Source organism: Caretta caretta, chromosome 1 (genome assembly GCF_965140235.1).
Source record: "Caretta caretta isolate rCarCar2 chromosome 1, rCarCar1.hap1, whole genome shotgun sequence".
NCBI classification, from domain to species: domain Eukaryota; kingdom Metazoa; phylum Chordata; order Testudines; family Cheloniidae; genus Caretta; species Caretta caretta.
This window is the reverse complement of record NC_134206.1, coordinates 63,192,936-63,206,918: the sequence shown is the minus strand read 5'-3', so window position 1 is coordinate 63,206,918 and position 13,983 is coordinate 63,192,936. Positions and strand designations below refer to the sequence as shown.

Below are 13,983 nucleotides of genomic sequence, written 5' to 3'. Positions count from 1 at the left end.
AACTTTTATTCTGTAAAACTGTGCCTTTTTTCTCATTTATCTTTATGTTGTTTTAGAAGCAGTTTAAGCTAAAATGGGAAGAGCCACTCTTATTTTGGAATAAGAGTGTCTTCATGGGGACTCGCAGTGGTTTAATTGTATCTGTACAATTATACCAGTATAACTTCATGTGCTGAGAGGCCTTTAGAGAGAAGGATGCTGACTATCCTCAGTTATGCAGAGGTTTTCCCTGTCCTCAAGAAATGGAGTGAGATTCCATGCTGCACATCTAAGGAGCCTAGCGGGATGTGGGGGGCTAAGGTGTCTTTAAGCCTTCTTTGCGCTTTTCCAAATCTTGGCTGCTCCTGGGGTCAGAGCAGCCACGAGGACCATTTACAGCCCTGGGAGTTATTTCTAAACACGGGGTAGAACTTCACCAGTGTATTGATGATACACAGCCTAATATCATGTATTGCACATAGACCTACTAGATCTGTCTTGGCTTGGCGAACTACTTGACAATAGTCAGTTCCAGCTGGATGCACTGGAATTATAGTAGTTTTCTGTCCTCAACCCTGGGAAGATTGAAATCTTGCTGGGGTGGAGGGTCATCAGTATGTGACACCTTCCTGTTCTCTACTATTCCCATTTAGCGAGGTCTTGTTTGGAGGTTTTAAAACAGGTAGTCTTTTTTGATCATGTCCTAAGAGATTGTATGTAGCAGAAAGCCAAGCAGGAGGGAACTGAGGAAGGTTCTAGCTGAAATTCTACAGTCACGTAATGAGTAGCTTCAGAAATAATAGTATTTTTGTTAAACTAAAAAAGTTTCTTATCGTGTAAGTCTTTCTGGATACTTCAGTACTGCTACATGGCAGCTTTACTCTGGCAAACCATGTTTTGGGCATGGGTAGGAGACATTTATTTACTTTCCCAGTTTCTTGTGCTATACCCCAATTTATCCCATTCTTCATCGAGTGCTTGTTCACGTCCATTCCACATTATGTGTGCATGCGTTACATGCACGAGCATCGGAAACTTTTCCCCTTAGCGGCGGGACCCCCGAGTGGCGCCACTGTGCCATGCATATATACCCCTGCTGCCAACCCCCTCCAGTTCCTTCTTACCGTCCGTGAGGGCATTGGAACAACCTCTCTCTCTTGTATGAGAGCAGTCCTTTAGCCTTTCTCTTATAGATAGCTGTTATCAGTTAGTTAGCATACCTTTGTTGTGCACACTTAAGTGATTAGGTGCTTGGAGGCTTCCAGCACCCGCTCCGGGCCGCGGGACATGCCGCAAGTCCACGGGTTTAAGGCTTGTGCCACATGCCGCAAGCCTATGCCAGTTAGTGACCCCCATGGCTCGTGTCTATGTTGCCTGGGGGAAGAACATCAAACTGAGCGGTGTAAGATTTGCAAGGCGTTCAAGCCAAGAACAAAGAAAGAAAGAGACTTTCGTTTAAAGTAGTTGTTGATGGAGGCTGCATTACAGCCACCAGACCCAGAGCGCCCGGCGTCGGCTCCAGCTTCCTCGGTGCGTAGTGCCCCGGAGCCGTCCGGAGACCTAGCACCGGCTAACCACCGAAAGCTGTCGGCCCCACAGCACCAGACTAGGCCCCGGCACTGATCGTCCTCCCCAGTGCGGCCCACGGCACAGCCAAAAGGAAGGCGCGGACGTTCCCCGCAGAGGAGGCCAGCGTCTTCCAAGGCCCCGAGCGCCGATAAGAGCGGGAAGGCCGCTGTACCGGCCCTGGCACCAGTGGCTCCAGCACCACAAGTCCCACCGAGCCCAGACCTAAGTGAGCTCAGTGCGGACGACGGGCTCGAGGACTTAATGGATTAGCCCTCCACGCCTGACACCTTTGAGGTGGCAAAGGACCTCATTGAGCTGTTGGCAACGAGCCCCCTCCTGTACAGGGAGAATCCTCTGGCACCCATGCCACGGGTGCTGTCGAGGGGTAAGCCGGAAATGGTGTGCCGTTTGAGGACGCCATCCCGGCACCTCTCCCGGAGTTGGTCCTGGTCGAGCTCCTTGTCTGCGGACTCCCAGTTACCCATGGATCAGAAGGAAGTCACGGTATTGGGAGTGGATCGGCGCGAGGAAGTAACGAATGAGGCATGACACTCCCCAGCACCAATTGGAGACGGGCACCAGGAAGAGTCGAGACGGCCCTCACTGGAGGACTCCCGCAGGTGCCGATCCCGGTCCCAAGAACGCCGGCCCTGGTCCGGATCCCGGTCCTGGGGATATTGGTACCGGACTCGCTCCCGTTCTGTTAGGAGCCGCTCGTCGATCTCTCGCTGGCACAGATCATCGGCACTGCCGTGGCCTTTGCAGTTGGCATTGCTGCAGTCCGGCACCGACTCCAGCCTTTGCAGTTAATCGCACTGTGCTCTGGACAGCAAGGACCCTCAGACGGGGTGGCACCCCCAATGGGGGCCAACAGGTCACTGGCCCTTCTGGACTCCTTGGGCCTATCAACAGCTCCAAGAGGCCCCATCCAGGGCGAGCTACTTGGTGCAGTGCTCCTGGTCCCTGCAACCACGCCCGATGGCGCTGGAAGCTACAGTATCCAGGCCTCCAGTATCCCCCCAGAGTAAACTGGAGAGACCAGCACTGAATCCGGTGCAGCCCTGAGGTCTCCCGAGCTGGAGGCCCCTCCCGCGGGAGAAGGGGAGCAGGAGGACCAGCCAGAGGGGGTTGAGCAGCTGCTAACCTCCTCGTCATCCCCGGATGAGGCGGTGGCAGGAACAGTGGTGTCTGGCTCTCCACCCATAGACCACAGAGCCCACCAGGAGCTACTGCGTAGGGTCACCCAGAACTTGGGGCTGCAGGCTGAGGAGATGGTTGAGCAGGAGGACCCCATGGTGGACATTTTGAGCCCCGAAGGTCCATCTAGAATAGTGCTCCTGCTCATTAAGACCATCCAATTGAATTATAAGACTATATGGCAGACCCTGGCCTCCAGCGCTCCAACGGCGAAGGCTGTGGAGCACAAGCCCCGTCAAAGGGCTACGAATTCTTATTTTGCCACCCAAGTCCGTGCTCACTGGTGGTCTTGGCGGTGAACGAAAGGGAGCGCCATGGTCAACAGGCCCCGGCACCTAAGGCCAAGGAGGCGAAACGCCCGGACCTTTTTGGCAGAAAGGTGTACTCGTCGGGGGGCCTTCAGATGAGGATTGCTAACCAGCAGGCCATTCTCAACAGGCATAATTTTAACTCCTGGGCAGCGGTGGGGAAGTTTAAGGACAACCTCCCACAAGGCTCCCAACAGGAGTTTACAGCCCTGGTGCATGAGGGCAAGGCAGTGGCTAAGACCTCTCTCCAGGCCGCTCTGGATTCAGCAGACACGGTGGCCAGAACAATCTTGTCGGGGGTGGTCATGAGGTGCTCGGCGTGGCTGCAGGAGTCACGCCTGCCACCTGAGGTCCAGAGTACACTTCAGAACCTCCCCTTTGAAGGGTCCAGACTCTTTTTGGACCAGACAGACGCAAGGATGCATAGCCTCAAGGACTACACTTAAGTTGCTGGGTATGCACACCCCAGTGATGCAGAGGAAGCCCTTTAAGCTGCAGCCTTCCCCTCAGCGTCAGGACCAGCCTCGTCATAGGCATGAGCCTTACGGTAGGCAAAGCAGGGATAACAGGCGACGGCGCAATAATAACAATAATAATGTGCAGGGCCAGAACTAAGATCAGCACAAATCCCAGCTGGGCACTAAGCCAGGCTTTTGAAAGTGCGCTCGAGGACAGCGTACCAGACCAGTCACCGGATCCGTCCCCTTGTTTCCTGAACCACCTGTCCCATTTCTCCCGTGCGTGGTCCAGCATTACGTCGGACCGTTGGGTCTTACGCATGGTACGGAATGGGTACTCGCTGCAATTCTCTTCCCTCCCTCCCACCCCCCTGCCCCGTCCCTCTTCAGGGACCCCTCTCGTGAGCATCTCCTAGAGAAGGAGGTTCACTCGCTGCCACAGGTGGGGGCGGTAGAGGTGGTGCCACACTGCCTAAGGGGGAAAGATTCTACTCCAGGTACTTCCTCATCCCCAAGGCCAAAGGGGGCCTTCGTCCCATTTTAGACCTGCGAAAGCTCAACAAGTTCCTGGTCAAGGCCCGGTTCCGCATGGTGTCTCTGGGCACCATCATCCCTTCCCTGGATCCGGGAGGCTGGTATGCTGCCCTCGACGTGAAGGACGCGTACTTTCATGTCGCCATCCACCCAGCTCATCGGCGGTTCCTGCGCTTCACCGTGGGCCAACAGCATTACCAGTTTGCGGTTCTCCTGTTCGGTGTAGCTGTGGCCCCACGGGTGTTCACGAAGTGCATGGCGGTGGTGGCAGCCTTCTTACGGAGGCAGAGAATCCGGGTGTACCCGTACCTCGACGATTGGCTCCTGGAGGGTTGATCCGAAGCAGAAGTGCGGGGCCACGTGGAGGTGGCCCTGAGATTGTTCCACGAGCTGGGGCTCCTGATCAATGTCCCCAAGTCCACTCTCGTGCCCACGCAGAGAGTGGAATTCACAGGGGCGGTCCTGGATACGGTGCAGGCCAGGGCAGGCCTTTCCAGTATCCCGCTTCCGAGCTATCCAGCAAGCGGTGGCCTTCCTGCGCCAGTTTCCAACGACAACAGCCAGGTGCTGCCTGCGGCTGCTGGGCCACATGGCAGCATGCACGCACATGGTCAGGCATGCCAGACTGAGACTCAGGACTCTGCAGGCATGGCTCGCTTGGATATACCGCCCAGGCCCCCTGGACTTGATAGTGACAGCCCTAAGGGACTTGCTGGACTCCCTGCTGTGGTGGCAGTCCCATCCTGTGGTTTGCGAAGGCATCCCCTTTGCCGCCCCACAGCCGGACCTGACGCTCGTGACGGACGCATCAGACCATGGATCGGGGGCTCATCTGGGGGACCTCAGGACTCAGGGCTTGTGGAACGGGGCAGAGCGGTCGCTCCATATCAATGTGAAGGAGCTCAGGGCAGTTCGTCTCGCCTGCCAGACCTTTCACGCCACTCTGAATGGTCACAGCGTGACAGTTCTGACAAACAACACTACTGCCATATTTTATATAAACAAGCAGGGCGGGGCCCATTCCTCGCTGCTCTGTCATGAGGCTCTCCTCCTCTGGGACTTTTGTATAGCCCACGCCATTCTCCTTCAGGCGTCCTATCTCCCGGGGGTGCGAAACGAACTGGCGGACTACTTCAGCAGGTTGTATCACATGCACAAGTGGACGTTCAGAGCGGACGTCGTGCTTTCGCTCTTCTGCAGGTGGGGGTTTCCCCGGGTAGACCTGTTTGCCACCAGGGCCAATGCCCAGTGGCCACGGTTCTGCTCGTTCCAGGGCCACAGCCCGGGCTCAGTTGCAGATGCATTTGCGATCCCATGGGGAAGGGGCTTGATGTATGTGTTTCCCCGGCTCTCCTTGGTAGGTACACAAGGTCCTGCTCAAGGTATGCAGGGACAGGGCTGCAGTGGTCCTCATCGCCCCGGCGTGGCCCCGCCAGCACTGGTACACAACGCTCCTAGAGCTGTCGGTGGAGGCCCCTGTAGTCCTGCCCCTACACCGGGACCTCATCACGCAGGACCGTGGGCAGCTTCTCCACCCCGACCTACAGTCACTACACCTGACGGCGTGGAAGCTCTGTGGCTAAATGCCTTGGAGAGCCAGTGCTCCCTTCCTGTGCAGCAGATTCTGCTTGGCAGTAAGGAACCCTTTACCAGGGTTACCTATATGGCCAAGTGGAAAAGGTTATCCTGATGGTGTGAGCCCCAACAGGTGCAGCCGTGCCAGGCCCCGATGTAAGCCATTCTCGAGTACCTCCTGCACCTCAAGCAGCAGGGGCTGGCCCCGTCCTCACTTAGGGTGCACCTGGCGGCTATCTCCTCCTTCCGTCCGGGGTTTTCGGGGGCTCGGTGTTTTCCCACCCAGTGGTGGGACCGTTCCTTAAAAGATTGGAGAAGATGTTTCCATACTCACGCCCCCCAGTCCCTCCTTGGAACCTTAACTTGGTCCTCTCTAAACTCATGGGACCCCCGTTTGAGCCCCTCGCTACCTGCTCCCTCCTCCACCTTTCCTGGAAGATGGCATTTCTGGTTGCCATTACCTCAGCCAGAAGGGTGTCCGAGCTGAGGGCTTTCATCTCTGAGCCACCACATACAGTGTTTCACAAGGGTAAGGTGCAGCTCCGACCGCACCCCAAGTTCCTCCCTAAGGTGGTCTCGCAATTCCATTTGGGCCAGGACATTTGTCTGCAGGTGTTTTTTCCAAAACCCCATACGGACCTGAGTCACCGCAGCTTACACACCCTGGATATCCGTTGAGCGCTAGCATTCTATTTGGAGCGCACCAAACCCTTTCGTAAATCTGCACAGCTGTTTGTGGAGTAGCCAAGAGGATGAAAGGCCTCTCAGTGTCGGCGCAGCAGATCTTGTCTTGGATAACAAGCTGCATCCGGGCATGCTATGAGCTCGCAGGTGTTCCGGCTCTGATGGTCACAGCCCACTCGAACAGGGCGCAAGCCACTTCCACGGCTTTCCTGGCTCAGGTCCTGATCCAGGAGATCTGCAGAGCAGCCACCTGGTCCTCGGTGCACACCTTCACGACCCACTACGCTGTCAACCAGCAGGCCGGAGAGGATGCAGCGGTTGGCAGAGCGGTCCTCCTAGCAGTTGTTCCGTAACTCCTACCCTCCTCCAGAGGTAAGCTTGTGATTCACCTAATGTGGAATGGACATGAAGAAGCACTCGAAGAAGAAAAAACGGTTACTTACCGTCTCGTAACTGTTGTTCTTCGAGATGAGTTGTCCATTCCACCACCCCCCCTCCTACCCCTCTGTCAGAGTCACCGGCAAGAAGGAACCGGAGGGGGTCGGGCGGCAGCGGTATATATGCATGGCACAGTGGCGCCACTCGGGGGGGCCCCGACGGGAGCTGCTAAGGGAAAAAGTTTCCGACGCTTGTGCACGTGGCATACGCGCACCTATTGTGGAATGGACGTGAACAACACCTCTCGAAGAACAACAGTTACAAGAAGGTAAGTAACCGTTTTTTATGACATTACAAAAGCAACATGCCCTGGCGGCTGTGGGGCTCCATTATTATAATTCCCTCCTGGTATGATTTCCAGCAGTGGGCTTTTGTCATAGCTTACTAGTACAGAATGCTGCAGCGTGTTTCCTTAGTGATTTAAGAAGCCGTCACTGTGTAATACTCCCACCCTGCGTTCTTTATTTATACACTGACTGCCTGTAACGTTGTGGATGAATTTTAAACTGTCACTGTTAGAGCCTTTAATGTGAATTTCTACTCTGAAAATGACTATCTAAAATGGTATCTCTTTACTTATCTTTATCCCTTCTCTGTGGCATAGTGAGTATATCTGCTCACTTTAGCGACAATAATACATTTTTACTGCTGTTGCTCCTGCAGACACAACACAGCTGAGAGAGTCTGAGCTGGATTCTGTTTCCAGTTTGTGCATCATTAACAAAATTGTTTACTGAAGTCCAACTACCTGGCTAATCAGTCAGACCTATGTAATTCCATTGACGTTAAGAGGTTGCACAAGCATCACTGAAAGTATAGTCTGAAGACAGTGTGGTTACGCTGCTGATGAGCTTAGCTTTCAGATCCCATGCTGACTTTGCAAAGCTAGTAATTAGAAAACACCTTCCCCCATCTCTTTTACTTGTAAGTGGATCATGTTTGACCTAGATGTCATGTAGAGACAATAAATATAGACCCCCTACAAAGCCATTTTATTGAGTTGCTTGTCAGAGCAGGACCATATTTTTGACTGTAAGCCCAGCTAAGTTTGATCTCCCCTTTGAGTCTGCACCTAGAGCTGATGTCATGATCATGTGTTAGGTCCCAGTTCAGGAAAACACTTTAACTTTTAAGCACACGCTTCTGTCCCATTGAAGTTAATGGACATAAACACATACGTATATATTTTTGCTTAAATTCTTTCCTGAACCAGGGCCTCATGTTGACAGATAATCTGTCTCGAACTGTAGTCGGTTCTATGGTGTTTCCTCTTTCCGTTTGCCACAGCTCCTCCACTCCCTTCCTTTAAACACCAAGTAAAGACTTGCATTTATTCCCAGTTTTTTAAAAATGTGAAGTACTCTTACCCCTAATTATAGATTACTTGTTACCCCAACTATTAGAATGTTTTCCTTTCTCCTCCATTTTTCTTTAGTTTTATTAGGGCAGTTTTTATTAGATTTGTTTATAATTTATTATGAAATTATTATATAGCACTCCAAGAACTTTGGATGTGGGTTAGTGGCCTTATACATAATTCATATTACAGCAAATCTTTTAAACTTAGAATTAATTTTGCCTTTTTTTCCTTCTTAATTCTGCATTTTTTTTCAATGGGACATCCTATTACATTTATCAGAAATGAAGTGCAGTATTTAAGGTAATATTAAATTAGTGTTTTCCCTAATGAATTGAAGTGGAAGTTGGGAAGTCCAGAGGTCGTCTTCTATGTATCTTTGAGGATTTTCATTTGGGCAAATCACTTGAACTTCCTGCATCTGAGTTTCTCCATGAGTAAAATAAATGAAATAAATAAACAAATAAATGGGGATATTTCTGGTTAGAGACAATGCTTAGGCTGACCCTTTTGAGATCCTTTTCCAGTTCCACGCACCCTTGCAAGGCATGATTGTGCCTCCACTTCTCTTTGGGGTGGATATCCATGATCCAATCACCCCCGCTGATTGCCAGTTTGGACATCTAGCAGGCTCCATCGGCGTGGCACCTATCAGAGTTTCCCTTCGGCAGCCTGTGGACAGTAATAATATGCAGTGACACAGAAGCAGTTTCTTTAAAACAAGTTGTGATTTATTTGCCAAAGGTGCACAGCACTCCAAGAAGTGGATTTAAAATAACACATCTATATGCTGACTGTCTTAACTACGCTTGGCATTCCTTCTCAGCCCCTCAGTAGACATGACTTAGCTGTGGTGTCCTGCAGTCTCTTGGGGACCAAGTTACATTGTGCTTTCAGCAGACCCAGACTCTGTCAGTCTGTAGCAGCTGACAACCTTTTCTCCCCACTCCCTTTCTGCAGGGCAGATCTTTTAACAGATGTGTGTCTTTTGATCTCTAGATTCTCAGCCTTGGCAAAACAGCTACATCTTCACAGCTATATTCCTGGTTATTGTGTTTGAACATTTCCTGGGATGCTTCTTATCTAGGGCATTATTTCATCTTTCCTGCTTGGTTTCTTTAACAACTCCTTTTGATCTAACTCCATAGCAAGTAACCCATCACAAGCAAACACACAGAGGGACACACAATATTCATACAAAACAATACAGATATTTGCCGGTTCTCCAGAGATCTCAAAGAGAGTTAATAGGTTAGATCAGGGGTTCTCAAACTGGAGGTCGGGACCCCTCAGGGGGGTCAGGAGGTTATTACATGCGGGGGGTCGCGAGCTGTCAGCCTTCACCCCAAACCCCGCTTTGCCTTCAGCATTTATAATGGTGTTAAATATATAAAGAAAAGGAGTACTTGTGGCACCTTAGAGACTAACCAATTTATTTGAGCATAAGCTTTCGTGAGCTACAGCTCACTTCATCGGATGCATACTGTGGAAGCTGCAGAAGACATTATATACACAGAGACCATGAAACAATACCTCCTCCCGCCCCACTCTCCTGCTGGTAATATCTTATCTAAAGTGATCACTCTCCTTACAATGTGTATGATAATCAAGTTGGGCCATTTCCAGCACAAATCCAGGTTTTCTCACCCTCCGCCCCCCCCCGCCCAAACTTTGATTATCATACACATTGTAAGGAGAGTGATCACTTTAGATAAGCTATTACCAGCAGGAGAGTGGGGTGGGAGGAGGTATTGTTTCATGGTCTCTGTGTATATAATGTCTTCTGCAGTTTCCACAGTATGCATCCGATGAAGTGAGCTGTAGGTCACGAAAGCTTATGCTCAAATAAATTGGTTAGTCTCTAAGGTGCCACAAGTACTCCTTTTCTTTTTGCGAATACGGACTAATACGGCTGATACTCTGAAACCTTAAATATATAAAAAATTGTTTTTAATGTATAAGGGGGGTCACGCTCAGAGGCTTGCAATGTGAAAAGGGTTACCAGTGCAAAAGTCTGAGAACCCTTGGGTTAGATTAATAGTTCATGCTTATACAATATGTTGAGGCTCTGAACCTTAGATAAGCACATATGCAATTGTATCTACAATTCGTGTGTGAGTGTATATTTTATTCTAACTTTGTTATTTCTTCTTCTTTTTTTGGCATAGTTAAAACTGCACCAAAATCTCCAGATCGACATACAAGTCGGGGCATCCCCTCTCATACTGGCTCTTTCTCTGCCCCAGCTGTGGCAGCCAGCAAAGAAAACCTCCCTGTACTTAACACCAGGATAATCTGCCCAGGTAATGATAATTCTGAACTCTATTAGTCCTTTCAGTATCGTGCTATATGCCACAATTAGTTGTTAAATAATAATACATTGCACTTACATAGTGTCTTCCACCCAGAGATGTCAAAGACTTTACAAAAATGAGTCAATTTTTACACATAACCTCTTTGTGTGGTACAATTGAGAAAGTATGTTAGTTGAAAATGCTTCTGGTCACTGTCCTGAGCACCAGATATATTGCAAAAGCATTGCACTTGGTTTGGGAATGAGGAGCAGAAATGGGAGGGCTGTGTTCATCATCCATTACTGACTGATTAGTGGAGTCAAAGGAACCTTGATCCCCTAGTGGATGAAGGCTATGCTAGCCTAGTAAGAGACTAAGGGCCAGAGTTCGGTAAGAAATGATCTTTTGACTGAATTAAATGCAAGGGGACATACCTGTCAGTAAAAATATCATAAATTAAACTGTAAAAAGGTACTTTGCAACAATAGCAGTTAGGAAATCTGTACACATCCCAAATTAAAAATGTATACCAGAAAGCATTGCTAAAACACTGGCTTAATGAACTTTCATTATCAATATTAACAACATAGGTTGAAACTAAGCATGTATTGTTTGTAGATCACTTTAACTAAAAGTTTTTGAAAGCAAATTTCTATCTGCATTAATTAAACACAGCTGTGCATGTTACTTTGATATTAACCAAAATGGGCATGGCAGGGTTGCCAACTTTCCAGTAGGCAAAACTAATCAGGCTCTGACCCTTCCCATGGTAGAAACAAAAATTGTTTCGTAGCTCATTAGTCAAGTTCTCCCTGCCAGCCTCTCCTCTTCTGTCTTCCTTATTTATTTTCATTTAACTTGTATTTCTGTGTTTTTACACCTGTCTGTCTCTCTCTCTCTTTCCTCCCCATCCCTCTTCTTTCCAGCACTGTCTTTCTGTTCTCTATTCCCCTTGCCCTCATTTTCCACCCATACTTGTTTGTTCTGTCTCTTTGTCCTTCTCTCGTCTTCAACCCCTTCCTCCCTGTCTAAGAGATCAAAGTGCTGGCTTTACACATTTTGCAGGGAAGTTCTCTTGTGTAAAAGGGTGGCAAGGGAAGAACTCCCTGTTGAACATACATTTATCAAGCCGAATTAAGGAGTTAAGCATTTCTTAAAGATTCTAAATGTGATGACAGGCTGCATGAACAATGATCCTGCTCTGGAAGCCTGCGCGCCTCCCCATCCCCAACTCCTCCCAAAACCAACCCGAAGTAATGAAATAGTTTGGAGACTGGGTGACTGGACTAAGAGATGAAAAATATGGTAACCTTCAGTGGCATTAGGTGAGCCAGTTAATTACTGTGCAACCTGTCACCTCCGGAGTCTTGGATTGAAATCGTGACGTTTTTCTCCAGTGCTGGACAGTGAACCACCACAGAATTCAACTCAGTTGGCTTTCTGCTCAAGAGAGGCCAAGTCTGGAAGAACGAGGTAATGTAGGTAGAACTGAGGTGCAGTAGCAGAGCTGTCTGAGAAAGCGCACTTCCTGTCCATCCTGTGCTTGGCTATAGACAATACTATCTCTCAGGATTACATGAGTTACATTAAAAAAATATTGCTGTGACTCTGTTTTTTAATATTGTTTTGTTTCTGTGTTTTCTCCTTCAGGTTTAAGAGCTGGATTAGCTGCCTCCATTGCGGGGAGTTCTATTATCAGCAAAATGTTACTTGCAAACATTGATCCATTTGGTGCTACCCCATTTATTGACCCTGATCCAGATTCACTGTAAGAAAATCTCCTTGTTTTCTCAAATTGACTGTGTTGAGGTTCAGTCTTTTTTCCTTAATCATTTCTTTAGGAAATTGTACTTTGTAATTACTAGAATGAATAACGCAAGCCTTAAAGCACAATTTTTATAGATAATAATGCTCAATAAATTCAAAGAGCCAGATGGTGTCTTTTAGGCAGAGGCCCTGAGTTAAAAGCAATGCAGAGTCGCATTGCTACAGCAGGATCACTGGAAGGCGTTGTGGCCAGTGGAGCTCCTTGATACACACATGAAGCATGTTCTCTCTTCACCTTAGGAGCATGCAACTTCCTCCATCATGGGCAAGCTCCTCTAGGTAGGGTTGGGGAGGTAAAGCCCTGTCTCTTCTCTGATCCTTTTGAGGTGACTTACACTCCATGGTCCCTGTGACTGCTATAGAGCAGAAGGATGGTCCAGTGGTTATGGCACCAGCCTAGGACTTGGGAGATCTGGGCTCAATTTCCTGCTCCATCACCGACTTCCTGTGTGCCTCAGTTTGCCATCTGTAAAATAGGGATAATAGCACTTCCCTGTCTTCCAGGGGTGTTGAGAGTTTAAATACATTAAAGTTTGTGAGGTGTTCATATACTGAGTGATGGGGCCATATCAGTATCTAAGATCAATCAATCAAATGTTTTGCACCCTGCCTCGGTCATGGTCCTGTGCTAGGGCCAGCCACAATCTAGCTCAAAGCTCTAAAGTAATTGTTCAGATAACTTCATAACTGGATACTTACATATATGTATTCTTTTCACAGGGAAGGATATTCAGAAAAATGTGTCATGAACAACTACTTTGGAATTGGATTAGATGCAAAAATTTCATTAGAATTTAATAACAAGCGAGAGGAACACCCTGAAAAGTGCCGGTAATGGAGTTCTTAGTGATAAAGCAGAGGAGTTTAATTTTTTTAATGTTGTTATTCTGTTTGCTTTATTTTATATCCTTAACTTTTGCCTCTTTCCACAGCTTTGGTACATAACAAATTGCATGCTTCAGTATATGAATTTTTATTTACTTATTTCCAGAAGCCGGACAAAGAACATGATGTGGTATGGGGTGCTTGGTACCAAAGAATTACTGCAAAGAACCTATAAGAACTTAGAACAAAAAGTTCAGCTTGAGGTAATATTTATTTTATTTACAGATTAAATGAGTTTTTGCCATTAAAATTTACAGTGCAGAACATGGGGATCATCTTGAAATATCTCACTTGTTTTTTACCTAAGTTAGGTGAAACTATGAAAAATCTGTCCCTCATAAATGTAGTCTGTGAGATGCCATGGATGAGAAGTTCATCACAATGTGAATCCTTGGACACACAATAAGTATTCTGAAATCTGCAAAAGTATGGCGTCCAATGTTTCTGAATAACTTTTATCATTGTCACTCCTATTATTTTTTGTATAATTAAAGAGACAGTAGACTCTAAGTGATCTGTTTTCTCAATATGCAACTCCCACTGACACCAATAAGAGGTTTTGGGGGCACATTGAATGGAGAATAGATCTCAAGAACAACAATAAAAACATATATACGTTATGGAAAAAAAGATCATTAATCCTATCACGTTGGTTTAACCTGTATGGAAACTGACTAAATGTCTATACAAAGTACATAATAAACATCTTGGAAAAGAAGGCTTAAGAATCATTAAAAATGACTTCATGATAAATGACAGATGAATGTAGTACATAAAGAATGTAGTACATAAAGAACTAGGGCATTTAGAGAGACTTTCCTAATTCCAATATTGAGGGAGCTGTGTAGAAGTTGCAAGATATTGTGTCTTGCCACAAC

At 47.9% G+C, this 13,983-nt stretch overlaps 1 protein-coding gene across 4 annotated transcripts in view; it reads left to right on the top strand.

The window, feature by feature from the left end:
- Positions 1-13,983, top strand: part of DGKH (diacylglycerol kinase eta) — a 265,194-nt gene that overhangs the window by 210,358 nt on the left and 40,853 nt on the right. For 3 of the 4 annotated variants that reach the window (XM_075128739.1, XM_075128734.1, XM_048851305.2), the window contains exons 18-21: positions 10,268-10,402; positions 12,044-12,161; positions 12,941-13,051; positions 13,212-13,308. In XM_075128739.1, the coding sequence (XP_074984840.1) occupies positions 10,268-10,402; positions 12,044-12,161; positions 12,941-13,051; positions 13,212-13,308 (461 nt within the window). The remainder of the gene's footprint in view (positions 1-10,267; positions 10,403-12,043; positions 12,162-12,940; positions 13,052-13,211; positions 13,309-13,983) is intronic. The other variant, XM_075128731.1, reaches the window with a different exon arrangement.